Here is a 26,867-nt window from a genome sequence, read left to right as displayed (position 1 = left end):
AGGTTCATGAGAACAATAAAATCCCAATAAAGGCAGATAATCCACAACTAGATCTACACCAAATTTGTTACACGTGCCACAAATGCAAATAAAAAATTAATGTAGTAAATTAATTGATAAGATGTATAATCAAGTTTTCACTATATTCAGAGCCTAGCTCACTTTCCATTATAGAAGGTGTTGCAATTACACACTACATACCGCATCTGAACTTGGAGCAGTCTTCTTCCATTCTGTCCATCGCTCCATTCCTATTGGAGGCTTACGCCAGTTCCACCATAGTTCCTCATTTAATAGTGGTGGTGTAAACTCTTCTGATCTTTTACGAACAAAAGGGTGAGGCTCCCCATATTTCCTAGCCAATTCTTCAGCATCAACTATCTCATCTGTTTTCAGTTCCTGAATAACATTTGGTGTTGAAGTCTCTTCCTCTTCTTCTTCAGATGAATAATTTGAAGGTTCTGGTGTAAATTCATTGTCAGCTGTTTCTCCAGCTGAAGATTTTGGTATTGCCGCGCGCACCCTAGACTTCTTCCTCCTGCTTCCTGGATTTTGACCACTGGATGGTTTTAAGGTATTTGGAGACTTGTGTGAAGGCAAAAGAGTTTGTCCACGCCGTGCACGGATAGCTGTGTCTCCAGACCAGAAATCCCTATCAGGTATACTTGGGCGGGCCCCTCTTGCTGGGACCAGTTCCCCAGTATTAGAGTCTATATAGGAATCATATGGTGGGCGCTCATCAGGACTATCTATATCCTGATCTCCCAGGCTCCACCCTGCTGACACAATCAGATTGCTCTTCTTTCTCAAGGGATAAAGATTTTGTTCTTGAAATGAACTCACTGGGATTTTAGAAGGCAACAAAAATCTGATCTTGTCCTGCAAGTTTCAATGCAAAATCAAATTAAGAAATATAAACATATCTTTAAAAGAAGCTGATGGAATCATTTCAAAATGATGGCGACACATATCTCCCAAGACATAAAACTTACAAGAACTTTTTGTCTTGGGAATTTTAAGCCTGAATAATGGGGCAGATGTACATTATGCTGCAAAATACCATCTGCAGAAAAGACAAACATTTTTCTAATTTATGCCCATAAATAATAAATTTCTGGTCTAAACTGCACTCTACCCGTATAGAGCAAGATTTTGATTAGAGTCAGAATCAAACCTGTATTGAAAGACCACACTGCTAAAGAAAAGGCCATGTAAGATGTAAAATTGGATTAAGAAACTTGTTTAAAGGCTTTCAGTCTTCCTTACATTTCTGCAGTAGACACCATATTTGCTGTAAGAATCAGCACAAAATACAATTACAAATATTAGTCCCAATGTAAAGTCAATACAGGAATCAAATTTCCAAACCAAGTATCTCAAATGCAGCCTCCCAGCGTCATATAATCATGAGAAACAGATCTTAAGTAATCCCCCACACCTGAAATAAAACTCTACTAGTTAATTCGATAACTTCAAAGCAAACAGGAAACATAAAGCACCAACACAACAATGACAATGAATTATTTTATTTTATTTTATTGTTATGTCAGAAATTGAGGGATCTTTGCCCCTCTAGCATTAACACCAGTAACACTTTAAAAATATCGAAACTAAAATCCAAAGAGAACCAAACTCGGATTGCTAACAAACCACTCTTAAGAGGTGGCAACCACACCACTCAAGCTAACCCTCAGGGCCCAACACAAGAAGACTAAGAATCACCTACATTTTAATATTAAAATACAACTTAGATATTACATTCAAGTCCACAATAGAAGTCCAAGAGTCACCACTCTGATTTCTAGTTTTGGATGTCACTTTGGGGATTTGAACTTGGGTCTCCAAAATGAGAACCCAAAGCTTTCAACAATTGAACTCAACCCCTTTGGCAGTGACAAGGATAATTAAATTTGACTCCAATTAATCATTTACCCAAACCAAATTTTACAGAATGGTAAGATATATATACTTAATCAACCTGCAATAATCTTGATTTGTAAAGTAAAAAATTAAGAAATATAGCAATAATTTGACACCTTTTCTGTATGTATTGTCTCATGTCAAACCTTCTATGTTAAATTTCAGTCAGTGTTCAGAACCAGGAGTGAATTCTCAAGCTGCTCAACATGCCATCAAAAATGACATTATGCATTACTGTACCTTTTGCCTAACAAGCATATATCACTAAAAAAGTCCTTAGAACTAAGCCAATGCTAGCACAAACCACTTAGCATTGGCACTCGATATCCACACGAATTTAATGAAATCTATCCATAGCAGCACATCTTTGTTCAGTCAGTGTGCAGAACTAGGAGCAAATTCTTAAGTTGCTCACCATGCTGTGAAAAGTGACGTGTTGATGTAACGTTTTCCTAACAAGCTCACAACATCAAGAATCCATTAGTACTAGCCCAAAACTACTTAGCACTAACTAATCAGCATTGTCACCAGATGTCCAGAAGAATATAATGGAGTCTATGCATACAAATTTGCAATCACATTTTTAACAAGACCAGAATTGATAAATGCAAAGACATGTCACATAGCAGTGACCATACACACATCCTCATTTATCTAATTACCACAACAAAAGAAAAGGACCATGTTCTAATGAACTACAGAGATATCTTCGATGACATTAAATCATATCTCCTTTGGCTGATGTCTCTCGTCACTAATTACTACATCAATCATGCCAATCATTGTTACAAAATTTTGAAATCTGAATTTGTGCAGGTAGAGGAAAAAAAATCCAAAATTTTCAAATATAAAATATACAATGGAAAGTCATGTTCAGTAAATATATGCAATATAGCATATGTAAACATTTGTAATATCAGTTCTTGGTTAAGACCAGAATTGATATTATTATTTATTTGATTGATTTTATCTTTTAGAACTAGACAGAAGTTGTAGAAGGGTTTGGTGTATTTTGTTCGCAATGTTTTTTTGGATAGATAATAGTAAACAACAATATTCTTGCAATAAATGACAATTCTGAAAAAAGCATAAAAAACTGTGGAACCTGAGAACTTAATTTCCAGATTTCTTTATAGTTTCCAAGTTACAAAATTTGCTGCAAAAGAGAATGCCCTAGTTTAAAAATAGCTCTTGCAAATCAGATTGAAGCATGCCTAATAAGGGTCTCTGAAACTTGATGAAGGAAAGATCCAAACAGGTGTCTTGTTAATTAGAATCATCAAGCTAGCAAACACATAGGACACAGAAAATACCAAGTTGGCAGCCACATAGGGAACTAAGAAAATCATTTGCAGCTCTCTCAAAACTGTCCCATCCGCTTAGAAATTCCTCTCAACAGTGAGGTCTGATTTAGGCACTCAAGAAGTGCAAAAGGAGCCCTCAAATCTAGGCAACTAGACCTAGTAACATCACATCTTGATAGGAGTTGCACGGCCTGATGTGAATCAGATTTGGTGCTGTTAGTAACCTTCTAACCCTCTGAAATCACTGAATACCTACTCCAATCAGCTGAAGATGAAGAAGCTGAATAGATAAGCACTGATCAGCAATAGAAAAGTCTTCTAGAACTCCCAAAAATTACCAAGAATAGTGCAGCTAGACAAGCAAGCTGCACACTCAGAAATCCACATCAAATGCTCTTGGGTCTTCAAAAAACCTGATGTAAACTGACCCAACTGCTGGTATTAAATGAATCTTGCAAACCCAACGCTGGAATGCAAAAAGTAATTCTTGCTCCAAACAAGCTAAATAAGGGGGTCATCCTCACAAGCAAGCACCTTGCTCAACCACAACCAGCAAAATGTCTTCAAAACTAATTTTCCTTTGATGCACTGAAATATCCCAGACCAATTTTTTTCAATTTTTCAATTACAAAGAATAATGCAACACACATCCGTTAGGGTTAGCACTTAAACCAAAACGATGCGGAAAACAACTCTAACCAAGAATGTACACCAGGATCCCGGGTTGGGCAAGGCGTGAGCATATGGTCAGAGGGTCTTAAAGCATTCTGAAAGTAACTCTAACCAAGAATGTGCCCAAGATGGACTAACATATGGTCAAAGGATCTTGGTGCATGCTGAAAGCAACTCTAACCAAGAATGTGCCCAAGATGGACTAACATATGGTCAGAGAATCTTTACAATTACAACTGCTGAAAGGAAAACTCGACATCAAGCATGTGCTTTCAAACCCAAGATGGGAATGGAGCTACCATATGGCGGAGATGCTAAGAACTTAGAAATGGAATTAAATGTAAATAACAAGCATGAAATGAAAATGAGAAGAAATGTTGCCAGTACTACTGTTCAGCTTACAATATGATAGTAAATGCTTGCCAAGATCATAGGATTAAGACTATACAATGCTGTAACAATATAGAAGGCTCTCCCGGGCTTAACAAAAATGATAAGTCCAAGAAATTCTACTCAAGGATCAATCTTAATATTCTGATTTATGACAGACCTGCACAATAAAATGCTTAATCAACAACACATAGAATCACTAAAATGCTCATTACTCTCTCAATACTAGTCCGAATGACCCAAAACCAAAAGCAATGGCTTCCTATGAAGGAGGCGACCCAACCAATACCAAGAAATCAGACATTAACCCAATAGATTATTTATCATGAACCCTAGGGCAATTCCCAACAGTGACGCCACGCAAGAATGGCAATTCTTCTCTATAAAATAAAACACTTCATATTAGAATCTGCAAATTTGCACAAAGGAGCGCCCAGCCAAAACAAGAGGAAATATGCAATACCCAGAATGAATATGTTTTTATTTTGAAATATATGAGTGAAACTAAAAATCTGCCCTACTAACCGTGACTCCCGAAAATGAAATGAAATGCAAATAACTGAACTTCAAGCACAACTCAAGCTACAATGCAATCCCCACTACAAACTCTCACAACTACACTAAATCACCACTAGTTGTTATCTTTCAAGCAAGAAGCAATGCCAAGGCTAGGAGGCATTCATTCCTCGAAGCAACCCCAATACCATTCCGGCAGAGTAACATTACAATAGACATAAGATGCCAAATGAAGGGAAGAGGCCTCCATTTATAAGCTTAACAAGGGATCTCTAGAGGCTTCTAGAAAGTGCGCCCTAATTTCACATTTGAATTTTCCTCCAAGAAATGGCACCACTTTTAAAAGCTTAATTAACCTTTATTTTAATTCACTTCTCTTCATAAAGTTGGCACCCCTTTTCATAAGCAAGATTTTAGACCTTAGGAAATATTAAATCCCTTCCATGATGCGTCCACCCTTGAAGACCACCTTTTAAAACAACTTGAAGTGATGAAGCTAGGCCAAGGGGTCAACTTTAAAATATAACATTAAAACATAACATTATTTAAATGAAATGAACTTATCTCTCCAAAAACATCCCAAGGCCAAAAGTGACAAAACCAACTGAACCAACTGAAGAAGAGAACCAACTGTGTCAAAATAATCAAGACCACTGCCAGAAATAGAATTTACTAAAAATAGTAAATTCCAAAAAATACTCGGAACGCAAAGCCGGACATACCACTGCGAAGCCCTTTGAAAACCCAGAAAGAATCAGCAATCCAAACTCTAATTCACGAGCAACAACTCCCTCCAAAATTGGAAACCCTAATTTCATCCATTGAGTAGCCTACGGGTCTCCGAAATAGGCCATCGGTCAACTGAAACATTACGCCTGAGAAGGGGACATTACATGCACCAATGAGATCCCTGAAGTAGAATCTCCCTACACACCCTGAGATAGTCTTCCACAACTGCAGTGTAATATCCATTGGCTAATCTGACCCTATTTTTGCTTATTTGAACTCCAAGGAATATTGTCGAACACTTTGCATACAATATTTGTACTTGTTGTTTTAACTTCAGTTTGGTTTGCAATTACTTTTGATACATGTAAATGAAGTTTGAAGGCTTGCAATGATCTAAAATTGAATAAGCAAGATGTAAATGCTATTCTTTGTCTTTTTTGAATGCAAATAGATGACCGACACAATGTAAATATGCACCTACAGCAACTAGACATTAACTCAAACAGTTGGCATGCAAACTGTTATGCTATCTATGAAGATTATAACCATAGGCATTATATCAAACATTTATCATGCAACCTCTCCTTCCTTCATTGAACTTGTTCAACAATTCTTACAACCAAATGCTTTTCCAAATGGAGGATGAAGTTCATTAAATTAAAACCTGATTGTTGGTAGCCACTACTGGGTCTGATTTAGATTCCAACCTGCTGCAGTAATTAACTTCTCCACCTTCAGAAATATTCGCTTCACCTCTAGAAGAGTATGGCTAAGGAAGAAAAGAGTACGGCTGAGTGTGAGAAGGCTGTACAGCCTATAATTACTGTGCCCAACGTTGAATTAACACAGCCCCATAATTATTCTGCATTTCACAAAAAAACTGCTCAGAAACCTTGATCGATCTTTCTCCAATTTGCACAAATTTGACTGCTGGTTACAGCCAACTCAAAAGCAACCCCCTCGGAAGATATTTCACCACCTCAAGTAGCTGTCACAACGAAGTAGCTACACACTCCAATGCCAAAAAGCTCTGAAAACTTGCAAAAACCCTTGGTCTCTCCAAATCCCAATGCTCTCCAATATCAAGTTGAAAGAAATAACAATCAGATAATGAATTCAGTTTAGCTTGAAGACTATTATATTCTCCACATGGTTTGATTTCCAATAAAGCAATTTAAATAACATTTAAAATGTTATTTTCATTTAGACTTAGGAAATCTTTTAATTTCTCATTAATAATGGAGCCCATAATTAATTGTATTAATGGCCCCCTTTCAATGATGACTTGACCCTCAATTATTAAGTTAAGTTATAACTTAATAATATAACCTTTTAATAAATAATTATTATTTAGGCCAATTAAACATCAATATCTCTCAAAATACTTATTATTTTGCTATGCCATCTGAAATGGGAGCCCACCTTGCTATTCCACATGTGACCATATGCTCCTACTAAAAATAGAAAGGGTCCATCTCGATCGACCCAATACTTACTATAAATAGTAAGTATAGAAAAAGAAGAACAAATGATGCCAAAAGAAATCCAAACCAAAGCATACTGAATCCAGGATGAAAATGCCAACTAAAGAAGACCGTCTGTCCACACTGTAATGTCCCCTTCACATTAGTCCTCAGTTTTTCACGGGATTGGCCTATCACCCGACGCTCGTAGGCCAATCCAACAACAACTATCTCCTCCCACCCAGCCTAGAGCATTCGGAAGGAGTGGGGAAGCGAGCAAAGCAAAGAGTTGTCCCGGAAGGGCCCTGGCTGGTAGCCGCTGAGGACTGATAAGAATCTGATTAATAGCTAGAGGTCAAGTGCTGCAAAAAAAGAGCATAGACGGTTTGCGAGGAGCGGAGGAAGGGGATTGGCCTATCACCCGACCCTTGTAGGCCAAGAGGATTGATTAGGGGGTCGAGTTACAGTAGCTTATGGCTTCACATTTCATGTTTCATGGGTTTAAAGGTGAAATAAGGAGATTACACATATTACGAGGCATGTGCACTTTAATTTCAATATAATATTATTTTATAAAGCGCAATTAATTTAATGTGTAATAAATAATAATAAAGTGTACGTACCCTTATGAGGAGATCTTCTAGAAGAAATGATATGATTGGGTAAGGAAGAAATAAATAGAGGAGGATAACTCATTGTTGGTCATCAGTTGTTGAGAATCATTTATTGTGTTGACTTGCGGAGATGGAAGGTTGTCTGCAGATAATCATTTGGGAATGGAAACTCCTGGTGATTGGCATAATTGAGGAAGTGAAAGATCTTCCGAGGAGTTGCGATTGAGAGGGAGACATTTCAGTCTTCCTATTTGTGCATATCAAAGGTTTTTGCAGTTGGTCATGGTGGTTGCATCGATCATTTTCAGATTGGCCATTTTCAGGTTGGCATCGATCATTGCATATCGGATTTGCTCAAGGAAGGATAGCCAAACCTATTGAGGAGATTGTTGGAGGAATATCACATGCTGGCAGCTCATATTCTCAGTCTGAAGTGAAGATCAATCTGCATACTCCTAACCCTGATTTTGCTCACTACACATCATTGAAGCATTAAAGTTTCATTTGGAGGTTAGCAATTTTAATAAGAGACTTAGGTGATTCTCTTTATGGCAATTTGGAGGTGAACTGATAAGGGATCGGCCTCCAATTAATTTCAAATCAGAAATTGAACCTGACTGCCATCTCCTTACATTTTGGTTCCTAGCTCAAGCATTTGACTTCCAAACTTCACATTGAGGGCGATCAATCCCAGCCAATAAGGCAATCATTTTGGTGGAGTCTTAAGGAGAATTTGGCTAACATATATTGTATTCAGTCAATACATTGCAGCAGCAGGGGCGGCTTAGATGGGGTTCGATTTGGCATGGTAAAAGTCAAAGACATCAATCATTGTATGCTCCTTCAAGGCGACTTGGCCAGGTTCTTTTTAAATTGCTTTCATTGAGAAATTTTCAGTATCTGTATGATTGTAGTCCCTAAGTCGTCAAAAGTCTGAAAAGTGACAGTCCATGTAATCATTAATTAGTTGCCCATATCATTAGGTTGTCATTATATTGTAATTTGGTACATCATATGAAATGAAATAAGCAGAAGGAAGTTTGGGTTTGCATCACATCATACTATCTTTTTCTGAGGACACATGACAAGTGTTTGATAAAATGTCCATTTGCTGTTATCACTTGATTTGATGTTCAGTTTGAAATTGAATCATATGAGTTAGTTGTTCTTTTGATCGCTATCAGTTTTGAGGATCTTTAGGATCATTTTGTAGTTGTTTGTCTTGAGACATTTATGTGTATTGGCCCACATTGCAAATTTGTAAACACTATCTGCATAACACGCAAAACCAAAGTTGCATAACACACAGTTTCAGAACAGTATAACATGCAGTTTTGACAGCAAATACCTCCTTATTTCAATCCTCAAAAGGATGGGGGATATTTCACAAACTCATTAGCCTACGAGGGTCAGAATGCTAGGCTAATCATCCAAAAATCCATGTCTGCTAAAAAGGGGATATTACATGCAGGTGTAATCACTTGTGAGAGTTTTGACCTCACAAGTTGCTCCTCTCAGGAAGCCAGAGCAAGAAAATATTTAACCAAGACATCCCCAAAATGAACTCCAAGTTGCTTTTTATAAGACTTTGGGTCCAAACACCCTAATGAGGGTGTCTTTCCCAAGTTGTCACTTTAAGACTTCAACTTGAGTTTTTAATTAATTTCTAGAGTCTCACTAATACCTTTTCTCTCTCCATCCTGTTGATGTGTTTTTTATGCACATGCGAACACAGAATAAAATACCAAGGTATCTTATCGTCTCTTGAACAAAGTTTCCCCGAATGCTGAAGATTTCGCCTAAGGATCAATCGAGGCAACTCCAAGGCTCTGGTATGTAGGTTCTCTATGTGTGGATAAGCTCTTATGGTGTGATGTGATTATGCTGGAATCACAAGGGGACTTACATTCGAATGCTTGAGCATCTGATTTGCTGGAACTCAAGTCCTATCTACTCACCGGAATAATAAAGAAATAACCAAAAGGTGCAAGGTTTAGAGAGTCTAATCTAAGACCTAGAATGTAAGAAGATAGATGAACGACTAGGTGGAGTCCTACTGGGTTGGGTCTCACCATTAGGTTGAACGATCCGACACGAACTCAGTGCGATCTTCTAAGGGATGCTTCGAATATATTCAAATCGTACACCATCAGACACTGAACACCATTCGAGTTAATGCATGAACAATAGACGTGTAACGACTCGAGATTAAGCTCATTTTATGCCAGTTGACCATGCAGGGCGCACTTACAATCAGCAAGAGGCTAGTTGTTTGGACTAGGCAGATTCCACGCGAGTGCATTCAATAACTTCCTTCATTCAATCTAATTATTTACCATCTAAAATGAAGATTCAACAAGAGACCATGCATATTGCAAAGAAACAACACACTTCACCATAACTTCATTGAAAATGGAGTTCATTTACAATCAAGGCAACAATTTCTTGCCTTCTCTTCCTAATCTACTCTAATTGCTATTTAATCACTACTCACTATTCTAGCTATTAACCCACTATTGACCTTTACAAATGAAGAGCCAAAGCTTTATATAGAGAGCTCTTTACATTTCAATGGCTCTGATTGATTTACAATCAATGGCTAGGATTACAAGATGAAAACCCTAATTAGGGTTTGTTACAACAAACTCCCTTAGCCAATGAGAAAATTACATTTCAAAATTTGAGAACCAATAGATGTCAGGGGTAGGTGCCTCGAAGTTTGTGCCATCACTGATGAGTCGGATACATTGAATCTGGACATGTTGATGTGGACCTATCTGACTGGAGGAACAATGACTGGGATGCCACCTTGTCTTGCGTTTATGCTTGGTCAAGGAACATTGTATTTCTTGATATTCAATGTGATGATGATAAGAAGCTAACTTTGATTAACTCTTCTGAAACTATCTGCTTCTTCAACATACCCCTTGTACTGACTTTGGTTGATCCTCCTTCGTCCTTGATGTACTTGATGAATAGCATACCCCTCCTTGACTCTCTAGTGTTTGATGAGGCCTCTTCTCGATTTTGCATTATGGTGATAGGAAGTCATGGTCAAGTCATCTTCTCTACTAGCTCACTTTGCTTTGAAGTTCTATAAGATCTTTCTTTTGATATCTTGTGATCTCTCCATGTGGTAGAATAAAGATCTTGAGGATAGCTTGCAACTCCTTGAACACTTGAAGTCTTCCAATTTAGTAGCACTTTGAGTACCTTCTCATGCATCCAAGGCGTCCTTAATGATGATGAAACCTAAAGAGGTCGCCCTTGTCCTAGCCTATTCTCCTTCCAGCTTGATTTGATAGACTTGCAAAATAAACAAAAGATGATTAAGAATACATGATATATTGATTCTAACATGGCATTTCTTACCTTAAATCATCAACAAGAAGGCATTAGGACCAATTTCGCTTTAGACCCTCTGGAAGGACAGGCCTTCTAATGAAATTCACTTTGGATCTTCTCCAGGGACAGGACCTATAATGAGATTTTCGCTCAGGACCCTTTGGAAGGGTCAGGAGCGAAAATTGACAAAGTTTCTCAATTAGACCTCATTTTCAACCTTACCTTACCACGATCAAATCATTGGCCTCCAAGATTGCCTAGGAATAGGTTTCACTCAAGGGTCTAGGCAAAAAATTAGACCTCTTAGGAATTTCGCTCTAGATCCTTTGGAAGGATCAAGAGCGAAATTTGCATTTTAGCTCAAATTTCATCATCTCTTTGCCTCAAATCTCTTCTCAAGGCAAGAATATATCAATCTTCCCTCAACTACGCCATAGGAAAAAAGATCTTGGTCTCAAACATGGAGCAAAATAGAGGTTTTAGGAATTTCGCTCTGGACCCTTTGGAAGGGTCAGGAGCAAAATTTGTATTCTTGGCTCAAATTCATCACTGCCTTCACCTCAATTCACTTCTTAAGGCAAGAATATATCAATCCCCCCTCAACCATATCCTAGGAACAAAAACTTTGATTTGAACAACGAGGAAATATGTGTTTTAGGAGAATTCACTCTAGACCCTTTGGAAGGGTCAAGGAGCGAAATTCTTCCTAGGCTCAATTTCTTCATCCATTCATCCTTTCTTTGTCTTGAATTTAACTTACTACACCTCCTCTTATCACCATCAAGTCAATTTGCTATCAAAACAAGGTTCGTTTAGTACATTAGGCAAAATAGAGTCTTTCTAGGAATTTCACATTGGACCCTTTGGAAGGGTCAGGAGCGAAATTTGCATTTTGCTTGATTTTCCTTTACAAAACTCCATTTCTCATCCTTTTCTCATCAAAACAAGTGTTTTGCCTTCAGAAAATGCTTGGGAATGAGTTAGTTCATAAGTTTGAGCAAGATATAATGTTTTATGGAGAAATTCGCTCTGGACCCTTTAGAAGGGTCAAGAGCGAATTTGCTCTGTTTGGCTCAATTCTCATCCTTTTTCACTGCCATGCATGACCACCATTCAATGTTTCTAGTGAGGAATTAGGTCATTTGGAGAATTTCACCTTGGACCCTTTGAGAGGGTCGGGAGATTAGACAAATTTCGCTCTGGACCCTTTGGAAGGGTTAGGAGCGAAATTTGCTTTTATGCTCAAATTCCTTACTTTTCAAATCTTCCTCTATCATCATCAAGTGAATTCGCCCTCAATTTAACCTAAAACAAGATCATTTGGGTGCATTAGATGAAATAAGGAGTCCCCCCTAAGGATTTCTCTCTAGACCCTTTGGAAGGGTCAGGAGCTTAAAAAAATTTCACTTCGGACCCTTTGGAAGGGTCAGGAGCGAAATTTGCACTCTTGGTCAACTTCCTAACTCATTCAAGGTCCAATGGCATTCTTCTAGGTCCCAAATCACTTTAGGTCATTAATCTAGCCTTAATCACACCATAGGAACTAAGGGTTCGATGCAAACAAGGAGCAAATAGGTGTTTTAAGAAAATTCACTCCTGTCCGTTCGGAAGGGTCAAGAGCGAAATTGGTGGTTTTGCCCAAATTCTCCATGTCCTCATGTTCCTAGTGTATTTATCTTCTTCAAAGACACCATGGGAGCAAGGTTTGTGATGCAAATTAGGACCAAGAAAGGAGATATAAGGAAATTCGCTCTGGACCCTTTGGAAGGGTCAGGAGTGAATTTGAGGAATTAGTCTTAGATACCTTCCAAACACTCAAACCTCAGCCTCAATCACATTGTTCTCACCTCAGGACTCACCAAAAAATCACCTTAAGGAGGCACCTAGTCAAAATGTTGAATGAAAAGTGCATCTTAACAATTTTGCTTAGGTACCTTTGGAAGGACAAGACCTATCTAGGAATTTTGCTCTGGACCCTTTGGAAGGGTCAAGAGCGAAATTTTGCTTTTTTGCATAAATTCCTCTTTTCCTCATTTCACTTGGTTGCAACTCATTTCCAAAGGCATAGATAGATCATTTTTCATTCAATCAAGGCATGGAATCAAGGATTTTAACCCATGTTAGAAGCAGGAGAGGTTTTTAGAGAAATTCGCTTTGGACCCTTTGGAAGGGTCAGGAGCGAAATTTTGCTTTTTTGCATAAATTCGTCACTTTTCGTTATTTCACTTTGTTCACAAGGCAAAAATAGGTCATTCCTCACTCAGTCAATATGTAGGAGTAAGCTTTGAGGTCTAGACTGGGAGCAAAAGAGGTTTCTAAGGAAATTCGCTCTTGTCCCTTTGGAAGGGTCAGAAGCGAATTTGGCAATTGTGCTCAAATTCCTCATCACTTCCTTGACTAAATGCCCTAGGTCTTAAAGGCAAGGCCACCCTAGCAGGATATAAGGACTTCCTCAAACTCAATCAAGACCTAACCTAGAAACAACAGCAAGGCTTGACCTAGAGAAGGCTTTCAAAGAGACCATAACCTGGACCACCTACTAACCCACATCAACTTAAGCAGAGCCTGCTATCCTAATGATCTCTCTGGCGACCCTTCAATGCAAAGACTAAAAGCCAAGAACCTAAAAGACTAAACCAGAAAGACTAACCTTAAAAAGCAAAAAGTAGGGGTCCCCATTTGCAATGGGGCGATGTGTGAATACGTCACAACACATCCTAGTGCCCACCTTTTCTTTAATCTTCTTTAATACCAATTTCTCTCTCCTCAAAGGGCACTCACTCTCTCTCTAGACTTAAGTGAACTTTGGAGGAGTATAACTTGGGCGTTAATAAATTTTTAACTTGGCAACTTTGAGATTTGGTAAATAATAACTAATACCTCTTGTTCCACTTGAGCAAACCATCTAAACCTAGTGAAAATTAACCCAAACATCCGTCCTCTATCCAATACATTAGTCTACAAGGACCTGGCAATAGACTGACCCTGATTGGCTAATGCTGGTTAGAAGGGGACATTACAACATTACATTGCCGGATTGAGTCAAGCAAGTTGATTTGGTCATGGAATTGCAAAGAAATGAAAGATTTATTTCTAAAATAGAAAAATTAATTTTTAAAAATGTCCAGATCTGATTGGAACAATTCAATGCCTATAAAACTATTCAATGCAACAGGATTAAACATGCAACAATATTTAGCATTGTTCAAACGAAACCAACCTACACCTCAAAGTACATGCACTAAAGCCTGGAGTAGTTGGCACGAATGCTTGAAGAGAGAACCAATGTTTAACAATGGTGCCAAAAACAAATAACAATCAATGCTTCATTTGTAGACTATTGATTGAATAATGTTTTGTTGTAGTTGGCTCATTGTTTTTTGTTGGCGTTAGATAGTTATGTAACTTCCTATGTCTAGTTGTCGAAGGTTGTGAGGCCAATCACCATACATATTGTCACTTACAAAGCAAGTCTATGTTAAGGAACCCAAACAATTGTAAAGACAAAGCCTATATGAAGGATCTATTTAGCTTGTATTTATTGTGTTCATTGTTACTACTATTATTATTTATATTGTTATAATCTAATGGCATAGAATTAGTGACAAACAATTTGGTGTCATTGCGAGAGATGGTCACAAAACTACATGGGCAATGGTTGTTCCTCCCCCTATCATCCAATCAATGTCCATAGGAAATGTCTATCAGCCAAAAAAAGAAAAAAAAAATCATACACTATTTGCAAGAAATGTGATGTAAGAGTATACGAGTCCAGACACAATCCTGCTCAATAAAATATTCAAATGATGACTTAATATTAATTAATTTAATTAAATAACAATAAAATAATAAAATATTATTATGTCACTTTAGTAATTATATTTTTTCAAGTCAGCCTATCTTCTAGATACTTCCTAGAGATCTTTATAAGGGGGTTCCTAATGATGGATTGCTCATGCTTTTGACTTAATAAATGATTAATGATTTTTGGAGATGAAAACCTTTGGGAGTTGAAGAAGGGTTGGACGAAACCCTAGTTCTTCCAAAGGAGTGGATTCGTGACAGAGTCTACATCTGTGCTGAATTTGTAAAGTCTATGTTGTCATTTTATGACACCCTTGGTCCATCAGTGAGAACCGATCAGAGATATGTTCCATGGACTAGTGCGGCCCCAGTTGATCAAGGAGAGAAGAATCATGAAGTGTGAAGTGTTGCCTTGTCTGGAGGAAGTTCCTCCCTTGGCCTTTTCTTCTTCCCCAGAACTCCGGAAACTTGAGGTTCCGAAGTACTTTGCCTTAGCCGCTTTCTTTCCTTCTTCGGAACTCCAGAACCCCAAGATTCTGAAGTTCCCTCCCTTCCCTCATCTTTTCTCCAATTTCTCCAGAATTTCGGAACCCTGAGGGTCTAAATTTCCTTCCCTAGCTTAGCTTCTCCTTTCCCCGGAACTCTAGAACCCCCAGGTTCCGAAGTTCCCCTTCTCTCTTTAGCCCTTTCCCTTCTCGAAACTCCGGAACCCCGAGGTTACGAAGTTCCTTTGCGCATTTCCCCGGAACTCCAAAACCCCAAGGTTCCGAAGTTCCCTTGCCTTGCCTTTCCCCTAACCCTGAAACCCCAAGGTTCCCTCCTCCCCCTTCTTCCTTCTTCTCCTCGGAACTCCGAAACCTCGAGGTTCTGAAGTTACTTCCCCTTTTGCCTTTTCTCTCTAGAGCTTCCAAAGTCTCCACAACCCCAAGGTTCCGAAGGCCTTTTCCATCTCTTCTTCTCTCTATCCCAGAACTCCAGAACCCCGAGGTTCCGAAGTTTTTTCCTTGTCTTCCTCACTTCGGGAATCCGAGCTTCCGAAGTCTCTGGGCTTCCTTCCGACTAGCGACACTTCCGGATGGCGTAATCCACACTCGAGGCTTTTAATGCTCCAACAACTTGGTGACTTGTGCGCTTTCTTTTGTGGAGCCACAAGGGTGCATTAAGTGTTTTTTGGCAAGATTTCCATCAAGGAAGGTACGGGGCCATGCTTAGTGACTTATGTCATGACTAACTTTGGAGGGTTAGTCAACCCACCTTCCTTAGAATTGCCTTTTGAGGTATGGCTAGGTTGCTTGCATGTAAAAGCCAAGTGCATGCACTTCCCTGCACTCCCAGACTGACATGCAGGGGTCATGATCACCATTGTAACCCATTTTTCTATATAAGGTTGTGAGGCCTCATTGTAAAGGGTTCTCTCCCTGCTGCCTTGAGCTTTCTTATGCTCTTCTCTTCTCTTGAAGACTTGTAATCTTTTTTTTCATTTCTGCAACTGTAAGATTGGCCTTTAGCCTTATGATTAATTGAAGATCTCTATTCTTGCCTTCCTTCAACTTATGTATGATTTGTATGTGTTCTTACCTTCATTATAAGTGTATGTTCGTGGTTTACCTTCACATGTATGTTGTGCTAACTGGTTTTCTGAGTGTGATTTTGTGGGAATCCTTCTCCCCTCTTGACACTTAGAAAATTCCACCCTCTACACATGCATTTGGGTCACTCATGCAATTGAAGTTTGTGCATCTCTTGGGCTTTTCAACTGATTCCTTGTGCCATTTCGAGTGGGGAAAGGAACTATCTCTTTTTGGTGAATCACCTCCTTTTATTTCAAGCATTTCTTTCTTCCCTTTTTCTCTGCAAGCTGTTAGGATAGGTTTAGAAGTCAGTTTTGAAGTGATGAGTTGGTTCAACACTGCACCTAGATTGAGAAGGAAGTCGGCCTCCTCCGGAGATTCAACCCCCCTCACGCAAGGTCCCACACTTCGGGGTTGTTTCCATCTTTCACAAGGTTGCTGAGTTGATAGCTTAGCAAGGGTGCAAGCTTTTGTGCTAACATTTTTTGGCATGCCCGATGGGACCTCTTGCAAGAGAGTGCGAAGAATTTAGTGCTATTCTTAGTGTTTTGCCCTTTAGAGGCAGTCATCTCTCAAGCACCTGGCGACTCTACTCAAGGACCAGTTCGTAGTCACACAAAGTTCATAACTCTGGGACCCCGGAACCCCCAAGTTCCCAAGTCATCAAAACTCTGCTTCACCCCGAAATCCCCAGGTTCCAAGGTGCTTAGGCCCGGAAATCCCGAAACCTCCAAGTTCCGAACTCCGGACCTCCAAGCTTCCGAGGGCGGTTGCAGATTTCATGCCCAGAATTCATACAGGGGCGTCTTCTAGAGGCAGTTTTCAATTCATAGAGCTTCCATCTACAGGCTTTAGAAGGAGGAGAGGCAGGTCTTCATTATCACCAGTCAGGGGTGTCGAGGTTGTAAACACTCCATCTCCCAGGTCTCATTCTACTCCTCCATTTACAAGACCATTGCTATCAAGGGCTCCCACCACTCATATCAATATACCATTAGTTGCATGGCTAGAAATCAAGTCTTTGTTACCTTCAATGGGGGAAGTCCCCTTATTTTGACTCAGTGGAATGACATACCAGTGGCTGTGTTGAAGAGTATACCATACTTCACTGGTCAAACAGCTACTACACTCATTAAGCACATTCAAGACATTGCAAACATCTGCTCCGTCCACAATATCACTCAGGATGATGTTGCTGTCAAACTCTTAGCCACATCTTTGAAAGGCAAAGCCTTGTAGTGGTATAGAGGGTTGTCGTCTAGTTCCATTCACAATTGGGATGAATTGGGGGAGAGGTTGTGCAACCATTTTGAAGACAAAAGTGATCACCTATCACTTATGGAGCAATTAACCACGATCAAGAGGGCACCCAACGAGTTCATTGGAGACTTCAACTTCAGATTTCATAAGACATGGAATAGGATTCCTGCTCTAGTGAAGCCATCTCCAAATCATGCATTCTTATATTATCTTAGAGCTCTCAACAGCTATATAGTTGTCATGATCCAATCAATGGGTGGAGCCTCTCTACCGGGTGCAAATGACATAGCCATAAGAGCAGAAAATTGTTTGATTCGGGCTAGGAAGATAGCTCCAAGGCCTCCAATGCCTCTCTTCCCAAAAGCTCCTACTCAACAACACACCGTGGCTCCTATCCTCATGGCTCCCTGTTGATGTGTCTTTTGTACACGACCAAACACAAAATAAAATACCTAAGGTACCTATCCTCTCTTGAACAAAGTTTCCCGACTGCTGAAGATCTCGCCGAAGGATCAGTCGGAGTAACTCGAAGGTTCTGATATGTAGGTTCTCTATGTGTGGATAAGCTTCTCGCAGTATGATGTGATTTTGCTAGAATCACAAGGGGACTTACATTTGATGACCTGAACATCTGATTTGCTGGAATAACAAGTCCTATTTACTAACTGAAAGATAAAGAAATGGCAAAAGATACAAGGTTCAGGAAGTCTACTCTAAGACCTAGAATGCGAGAAGATGGATGAATGACTAGGTGGAATCCTACTGGGCTGGGTCTCACCATCAGGTTGAACAATTCAACACCAACTCAGTGCGATCTTCTAAGGGATGTTTCAAATATGTCCAAATCGTACACCATCAGATACTAATCACCATTCAAGATAATGCGTGAACAACAGAGGTGTTATGACTCGGGATTAAGCTTGTTCTATGCCAGTTGACCACGCAAGGCACTCTTACAGTCAGCAAAAGGCTAGTGATTTGGACTAGGTGGATTCCATGCGAGTGCATTCAATAACTTCTTTCATTCAATTTAATTATCTATCATCTAAAATGAAGATTCAACAAGAGACCATGCATATTGCAAAGAAACAACACACTTCACCATAACTTCAATGAAAATGGAGTTTATTTACAATCAATGGCAACAATTTCTTGCCTTGTCCTCCTAATCTACTCTAATTGCTATTCTATCAGCTGACTATTCACTATTTCTAACTATTCACTGACTATTAACTATTAATCTTTACAAATGATGAGCCAGGGCTTTATATAGAGAGCCCTTTACAAATTGACAACTCTGATTGACTTAGAACCAATGGCTAGGATTGCAAGATAGAAACCCTAATTAGGGTTTGTTACAACAAACTTCCTTAGCCAATCAGAAAATTACATTCCAAAGGTAAGGACCAATAGGAAGCAGGGGTAGGTGCCTCGAAGTTTGTATCGTCCCCGATGAGTCGGGTACATTGAATCTGGACACACTGAGGTGGACCAATCCGACTGGAGGAGCAGTGACTGGGATGCCACCTTGTCTGATGTCTGTGTCTTGTTTGATCTCCTTTCTGTCTCAATCTGATGAATGATGTACCTCTTTTACTCCCAAGTGCTTGATGAGGCCTTCTTATCGTCAAGTCTTCCTTCTCCGGTAGCATACCTTGCCTTGAAGTGCTGGCGAAGCCTTTCTTTGTCATCTTGTTGTAGAATGAGGTCTTGAGGCTAGCTTGAATTCCTTGAACACCCCTAGTCTTCAAATGCTTCAAAGCACCTTGAATCCTCCCTTTTTGTATGTGGAACGTCCTTGATGATGATGGACTGGAAGAGGTCGTCCTTGTCCTGGCCTGGTCTTCTTTCATCTGCAAAACAAACCATAAGATGATTAAGGACACATAATAAATTCATTCTAATGTAGCATTTTCTACCTTAAATCATCAACAAGAAGACATCAAAATGAAGTTTGCTCAAGATTCTCCCCAAGGACAAGCCCTATAAGAATTTCGCTCTGGACCCTTTGGAAGGGTCAGGAGTGAAATTTGCATTCCTGTTCGATTTAGACTTCATTTCATCATTTCATAATCTTAGGCCTAAAAAGGAAAATTCGCTCAAAATCATGGCTAGGGACAGGATCTATCTAGGATTTCGCTCTGGACCCTTTGGAAGGGTCAGGAGCGAAAATCATGTTCTAGGCTTGATTCTTCATTTCTCCAACTCCAATCTTCTCTGGAAGGCAAACAACATGTCAAATTTACCCCCACCATGCCCTAGAAACTAACGCCTATCCAAAACAAGGAAGGAAATGAGTGTTATAAGGATTTTCGCTCTGGACCCTTTGGAAGGGTCAGGAGCGAAATCCTCTTTCCAGGTTGATTTCGCACTTCATTCATCCAATCCTCCCTCAAGCTTGATCAAACCAACTTCCTTCCACCCTAATCAAGGCAATCCACCATCAAAATAGCTCCAGACAAGGCTAACCTAAGTCTTAAGGCAAAAAGAAGGTCAAATGGAGGATTTCGCTCTGGACCCTTTGGAAGTGTCAGGAGCGAAATTCTCCTTCTAGGTTGATTCCCATCATTTGATTGCTTCAAACCTCCTCTCCAAGGTAAATATGATTCAAGGCCTTCAAATCATTCCTTAGAAGCTCCAAACTTGGTCAAGTTAAAGAGCAAAATGGAGAAAAAATAAATTTTGCTCTGGACCCTTTGGAAGGGTCAGGAGCGAAATTCTTGTTTTGGTAAAAAATCCTTCATTCTTTCACATTCTATCACCTCAAAAGGCAAAGACACATCATTCTCCTTCCAACTACGCCCAAGGAACAAGGTTTGCGTGCAAACAAAGAGGAAAAAAGGTCTCTTCTAAGAATTTCGCTCTGGACCCTTTGGAAGGGTCAGGAGCGAAATTCTTGTCTTGGACAAAATCCACATTTTCCAATGCCTTTAATCACTTCCTAGGACTAGAACATACCAATTTACCCTTACCATGTCCAAGGAACAAGACTTTTAGTGCAAACAAGGCGAAAAAAGGTGTCTTCTAAGAATTTCGCTCTGGACCCTTTGGAAGGGTCAGGAGCGAAATTCACATTTAGGCTCAAATCTTGACTTCATTCCTCACATTTCTTCATCCAAACAAGTGTTTTGCCCTCAATAATGCCTGGGAATGAGTTAGTTCTAAGTTTGGGTCAAAGTAGAATGTCTTATGGAAAATTTCGCTCTGGACCCTTTGGAAGGGTCAGGAGCAAAATTGAAATTTTGGTCTCTCCGTCAGGATTCATATATGGAATATCTTTCTTCTTTCTTATACTTTAAATTATATTCCATATATACTGTCAGGATGTTTGAGAGTAGTTTCGAACCTCTAAGAGTTATAATGCAAAATCTAGTTTTTGGAGGATTCTTCAATTTTCCAGACTTAGTCAAATTTCAGGATCAGGAAGACATTCCAGACTTAGCCAAATTTCAAGGCATTTGAAGATCAGGATGACATTCCAGACTTCATCACTCACCAACTTGACCTAACTCAGACCTTCAAAGAGGATATTCACTCACCAAGCAAGACACAATTAGCAACAAGAGCAAAACCAGGCCCTAAGGAAGACTTTCAAAGAAACCCTAACCCAAAGCATCCACTGACTCACCTTTAGCTAAAACAGAGCCTGCTATCTTAGTGATCCCTCTGGCAACACTCAAAATGCAAAGGCTAACAGACAAAACCCTAAAAACCTAGAAAGAAAACCCCAGAAAGCAAAAAGTAGGGGTCCCCATTTGCAATGGGGCGATCTGTGAATACGTCACAACACTCCTGCAGGACAATCATCCACGCCCTCTACATCCTCCAATGAGCTCCATGAGGTCAAGACTCTACTACAAAACTTTGGCAATGAATTGGTGGCACTAAAAAGATAGCAAACTCAGTATAGCAAACCTTACCAAGCACAAAATCAAAATTATCAGCAAAATAGGCCACCTTTCAAGGGCAAAACCAATGGAGCAATGTCAGGCACTTGAATAGTGTGAACCCCACAACCGCAAGCAGCTCAAAGGCGATAGTTCCAATGCAAAATAACCTCGCCCAAGAGCAAGATTGGTGTCAACCATGCAATCAGCCACACAACCAAGGTATATGCCAAAGTGGAGGGTTTATCCAAACTTTAGTAGTGCAAGATGAGCTGACCACTTCCGGCCAGCAATATGACCCAAATCAGCCTAGTGTTGGCACTCAGGCTCACTTACAAAGGGATTCCACCTTTGTCAATTGGCAGGAGGCAGAATTCTGTGGTTTGAACCAAACAAATGGTGAGTCCATGTTGCAGTATGCAAGATCAAAGAAGAGAGCCATGGAGGCTGCCTCACCTTCAACATTAGCTCAAGCTCCAACACCCAAAGTAATCGTCCATGAGACAAGCCAAAGTACCATGCAAGGGAACAAGAGGCAAGAGGAGGCCCAAGTCGTCCAAAGAGCAAAGGTAGATCTTGTAGCTTCAAAGGGGCCTCTAAAATCAGCTAGTGTTCCTTTCAAGATAGTTGATCAGATGAAGAAGGCCAACCTCAATGTCACTATGTGGGAGGCCTTTCAATCCCATCTCAAAGGGATTTGCTCAACGAGGCACTAAAGGATGTAAATCAGTCAGGTGATGAGGCAGCAGTCAGAGAAAGGGCAATCTCCACCAGTTTGGTGCAACCCAAGGAGGAGGAAGATTCAAGCAAGATCAGCAAGCCTCCCCCCTTCTATCTCTCCTTGATCATAGGAGACAACTTGGTTCACAATTGCATGATAGATTTAGGAGCTAGTAGCTCAGTCATGCCTAAGAAGGTAGCTGATCTTCTTGGCATAGAATACGAACCTGTGACCAAAGAGGTGGTCTAGTTAGATGGCACTTCTATTAAGACGGTAAGGGTGGTAAAAAATTTGAAGTTAACCTTGCATGCATGCCCTGGTTGCACTATCTTGCAAGACATATCAGTCATCGACCTCCCTGCCTTCTTTGCCATCTTCCTGTCTAGAAACTTCACAACCAAGATAGGTGGGTCCCTGTCTTCTGACTGGTCCCATATGCTATTTCGAACAAGGTATGGTACCAAGGTCACCATAAGGGCAGACCCCATTGCCAAAAACTACATTGAGCCCTACAGCCCCAGCCCTATAAACATGAATTGCACTTTGCATGAAGAGGGGAAAGAGTGTGTTGTCCGTGAGCCTGCTACTCTCTTGCAAGAAGTTTTTGATTGCTTGTTGGACGAATGGGCCAATGCTTTTCAGTTTGATCCATTAGCTGAGACTAAAGAGACTAAGCTTCGCACCTATTGTATCCATGAAGAGGATACTCCTATCCCTAACCTCATCAAGGCACAAAGAGATTCAGAGGGATTATGGAACATGTTTTTTGATGGTTCAAGAAACACGAATGGTGCAGGTGCTGAGGTAATGCTTGTTTCTCCTAAGCAGGAGAAATATTTCTTCTCCTTTAGGCTTCAATTTGGTTGCACTAACAATGTCACTGAGTATGAAGCCTTGATCCAGGGTCTCCAACTTACAAAAAGCAGAAAGATCAGATCTTTGCAAGTATTTGGAGATAGTGAGTGTTAGATACTTGATCAGTCCCAAAGACACTGAGAGGGGGGGTGACCAGTGTATGAAATATTTAAACTTGTTTGCAACTTTACAACCCAAATTAATGTACCGGTAAACAAGCAATAAAGCAATAAAGAGAAATAACAGTATAACCATCAATGCACATCATAACACAGATATTTTGGCGAGGAAACCCAGTAGGGGAAAAACCTCGGTGGAATTTGTGACCCACAATATTTACTCGCTGGCCAATATGAATAAATATTATTGATACACTAGGGGCCTGCACATGCAGGAAGGCCAACAGCCTAGAGCTCACTGCTCAATCACAAAAAGGAGTCACACTAACTAAAAAATTGGATGATTAAATCCAATGACAATGTATTACTCAAAATAGCATCTGTAATGCTGGATTTAGTACCGGTTTAAGCTCTGTCAAATACCTTTGCCATAAACCTTTCTTCGCTCTGCTCTGCTCTTATTCGCTCATCAAAATTACTACATCAAAATACACATATAGATATTCGCTCTCATAATCATTACCTAATTACATAATCTTCCTTCGCGTACATACCATACATATTTTTTCACACTACAAAATGACCTATAAGATCTCATACATATATGAGTCTTTACAATACATCATGTCGGCTATACAATATAATTACAATACAAAACAATATAATTTCCATGTCGGTTGGGGTGCCAGTAAGATCTTTTCTTGGTGTAGACTGGGTGCCGGTGAGAATAATCTGGTTGTGCCTGTCAGTGTCGATAGATGATGTCTATTGCCGGTGTAAACTTTGAACCGTGTTACTAGTCGGTTGCCATCAATGACAACATCAACAATTTTCATCTTGAGTGTAGAATGTCAACAATTTGGTTGTTAACCACATCCGAGCCCAAAGTGTAGCAAAGAACAACCTACTCAAATCATACAAGCACGAGGTTTGGGATTTGAGGCCTTCAATATCCAGAGCATTCCAAGGGGTCAAAACAAGCATGTTGATAGGCTTGCAGTAGTCGGTGCTCAGTTCGACATACCAGCGCATGTTGCAAGTGAAAAGGAGCAACACATCAGGCTTGTTGTGAGGTCTGTTGTCCCAGACAATCAAACGAATTGGCAAGTGTTTGAAAGTGATCAGCAGATCGTCAATTTCTTGCAAAATGAAGCAGAGTTTTCTGCTAAAAATCAATCTAAGCTGCAAGACCAGTATGGAGATCAAATCATGCAGCTCAACTCCAACAAGTTGCCTAAAGGTCTAGTTATCTTGGAAGGCATTTTCAACTCGGATGATCAGTTGAAGAAGAAAATGAACTTGGCTGCAAAGACGGGCGATTACAAGCCAGTTGTTGTTGCTGAGGGGAGGTCATTGAACTTGGGCAAGGTGTGTTCCTCAATTGAGCAAGAGGCCTTTGTTGAGCTTTGCCAATGATATGATGACATAGTTGCTTGGACCTATGAAGACTTGAAGGGTTTTGACCCTAGCTTAGCCCAGCATACCATAGAGCTAAACCCGGATGCAAAGCTAGTAAGACAGAAACAAAGGCCAATAAACCCCAAGATTGAGCCACTAATGAGGAAGGAGTTGACCAAGCTCATAGAATTCAATATCATCTTTCCTATCAAGCACTCCTCCTGGGTGGCCAACCTTGTCCCTGTAAGGAAGAAGAATGGGGAAATTAGGCTATGTGTAGACTTTAGGGATCTCAATAGAGCCTCCCTCAAGGATCATTATCCCCTTCCCTCTATGGAGCAGATTCTCCAAAAGGTCAGTGGCTCAGAAAGATTTTCATTCTTGGATGGGTATTCAGGCTACAATCAGATCTTGGTCCAAGAATCAGACCAATACAAGATTGCATTTACTACTAAGTGGGGTACCTATGCTTATTGCAAAATGCCCTTTGGGCTAACCAATGCAAGTGCCACATTCCAAAGAGCAATGGACATGGCTTTCAAGGGTGTATTAGCAAAGTTTGTGCTTGTATACCTTGATGACATAACCGTTTATTCGAAGCATGCAGCTGACCATCTTGGTCATCTTGAGCAGGTGTTCATGAAATGCAAGGAGTATGGTGTGTCCTTAAACCCTAGCAAGTGTGTATTTGCTACTGATCAAGGAAGATTGCTAGGACACATCGTATCCAAGGAGGGTTTGACCATTGATCCAGAGTGAGTGGAGGCCATTATTTCTCTTCCACTCCCAGTCACAAGAAAGGATTGCAAAGTTTCCTTGGTATGATCAACTTTGTGAGGAGGTTCATTCCCAACCTTGCCACCATGGTAAAACCCCTCGCTTCCATGTTGAAGAAAAACTTGGCTTTCAGTTGGACCAAAGAGGGAAGGGCCGGTTTCGAAGAGATAAAACAAGCAATTGTTGAGGCCCCTACCCTTGTCAATCCTAATTATGAAAGGGATTTTATCCTCTATACCTTCGGAGGAGAATCCAGCATCTCAGCTGTCCTAACACAGCTGAACGACGACAAGTTGGAGCAACCTATTGCTTTCTTTAGTGAAGAGCTAAAGGACTATGAGCTTAAGTATAGCTATGTAGAAAAGCAAGTCCTCACTATTGTAAGGGCATTAAAAAAGTTCAAGCACATGTTGTCCAACAACAGGATCCAGCTCTTAGTTCCCCATGCAAGTGTCAAAGATTTCCTTCTAAACAAGGATATCAGTGAGAAGAGGGCTGGGTGGATAACCAAGGTCATGGAGACTGACATCAACATCAAGATCACCAAGCTTGTAAGAGGGAGGGGCCTATGTGAACAACTTGTCTCATCTTCTGAGACTACTTCAGAGGTCGCCCTCGCGTTACGAGAAGATCAACCAACCGACAACAACACTCAATTCAGTTGGGTAAGTGACATGACCACCTTCTTAATGGAAGGTAGATACCCCCAAGGTCTGGACCGGACCAAAAGAAGACACTTCAGGTTGCAGTCCATTCCCTATACCCTAGTGAATGGCACTCTTTTCCGAAAAGACTCCAATGGAGTCTTACTAAGATGCATCGAGTAAAACCAAGTCAGCAGACTGTTAGAGGAATTTCATGATGGCTCTTCAGGAGGCCACTTCTCTGCAAGGACTACGGCTATCAAAATAATGAGGGTTGGTTATTACTAGCCATCCTTATTCAGTGACTCACATAGATGGGTGAAGAATTGCAAGAAATGTGCTCTCTTCTCTGGGAAGCAAAGACTAGCTGCCCTACCTCTTCACCCCATCCAAGCAAATCAACCATTCACCCAATGGGGTTTAGACTTCATTGGCATAATAAACCCACCTTCTAGTGCTGGCCATAAGTGGATCTTGGCCGCAACAGATTACTTCACTAGGTGGACAAAGGCAGTTGCATCGAGGGATGCCACTGAGGCCTCAGTGTTGGAATTCCTTGAGGGAATTGTGACAAGATTCGGTGTTCCCTCCACCATCATATCGGACAATGCCAGGGCATTTATTGGAACCCAAATCAATTCTTGGGCAATTAAGCATAGTGTATACTTGAAGACATCATCCAACTATTACCCTCAGGGTAATGGCTTAGCTCAATCTTCCAATAAGAACCTCATCAGGATAGTTAAAAGAACAATTGAAGACAATCAGAGGGCATGGCATATTAAGTTGAAGACAGCCTTATGAGCTGACAGGATCACACCCAAGAGGGCAATTGGTAACTCCCCTTTCATGATAGTATATGGGAAGGAAGCAAGACT

General features: G+C 40.3%; 1 protein-coding gene across 8 annotated transcripts in view; it reads right to left on the bottom strand.

Annotated features, from left to right (window-relative positions):
• The window catches only part of LOC131041478 (protein PLASTID TRANSCRIPTIONALLY ACTIVE 12, chloroplastic), a 123,380-nt gene that overhangs the window by 31,076 nt on the left and 65,437 nt on the right, over window positions 1-26,867 (bottom strand). For 2 of the 8 annotated variants that reach the window (XM_057974591.2, XM_057974589.2), the window contains exons 2-5: window positions 1,350-1,438; window positions 1,175-1,270; window positions 993-1,063; window positions 202-879 (exon numbers count right to left, since the gene is read on the bottom strand). In XM_057974591.2, the coding sequence (XP_057830574.1) occupies window positions 202-879; window positions 993-1,063; window positions 1,175-1,211 (786 nt within the window). In that variant the 5' untranslated portion in view covers window positions 1,212-1,270; window positions 1,350-1,438. Of the gene's footprint in view, window positions 1-201; window positions 880-992; window positions 1,064-1,174; window positions 1,292-1,349; window positions 1,439-26,867 lie in introns of all 8 variants that reach the window. The other 6 variants (XM_057974587.2, XM_057974585.2, XM_057974588.2 and 3 more) reach the window with 3 other exon arrangements.

This window comes from Cryptomeria japonica, chromosome 7 (assembly GCF_030272615.1).
Source record: "Cryptomeria japonica chromosome 7, Sugi_1.0, whole genome shotgun sequence".
In the NCBI taxonomy this organism is placed as follows: Eukaryota; Viridiplantae; Streptophyta; class Pinopsida; order Cupressales; family Cupressaceae; genus Cryptomeria; species Cryptomeria japonica.
This window is presented reverse-complemented; position numbering and strand designations above follow the sequence as displayed.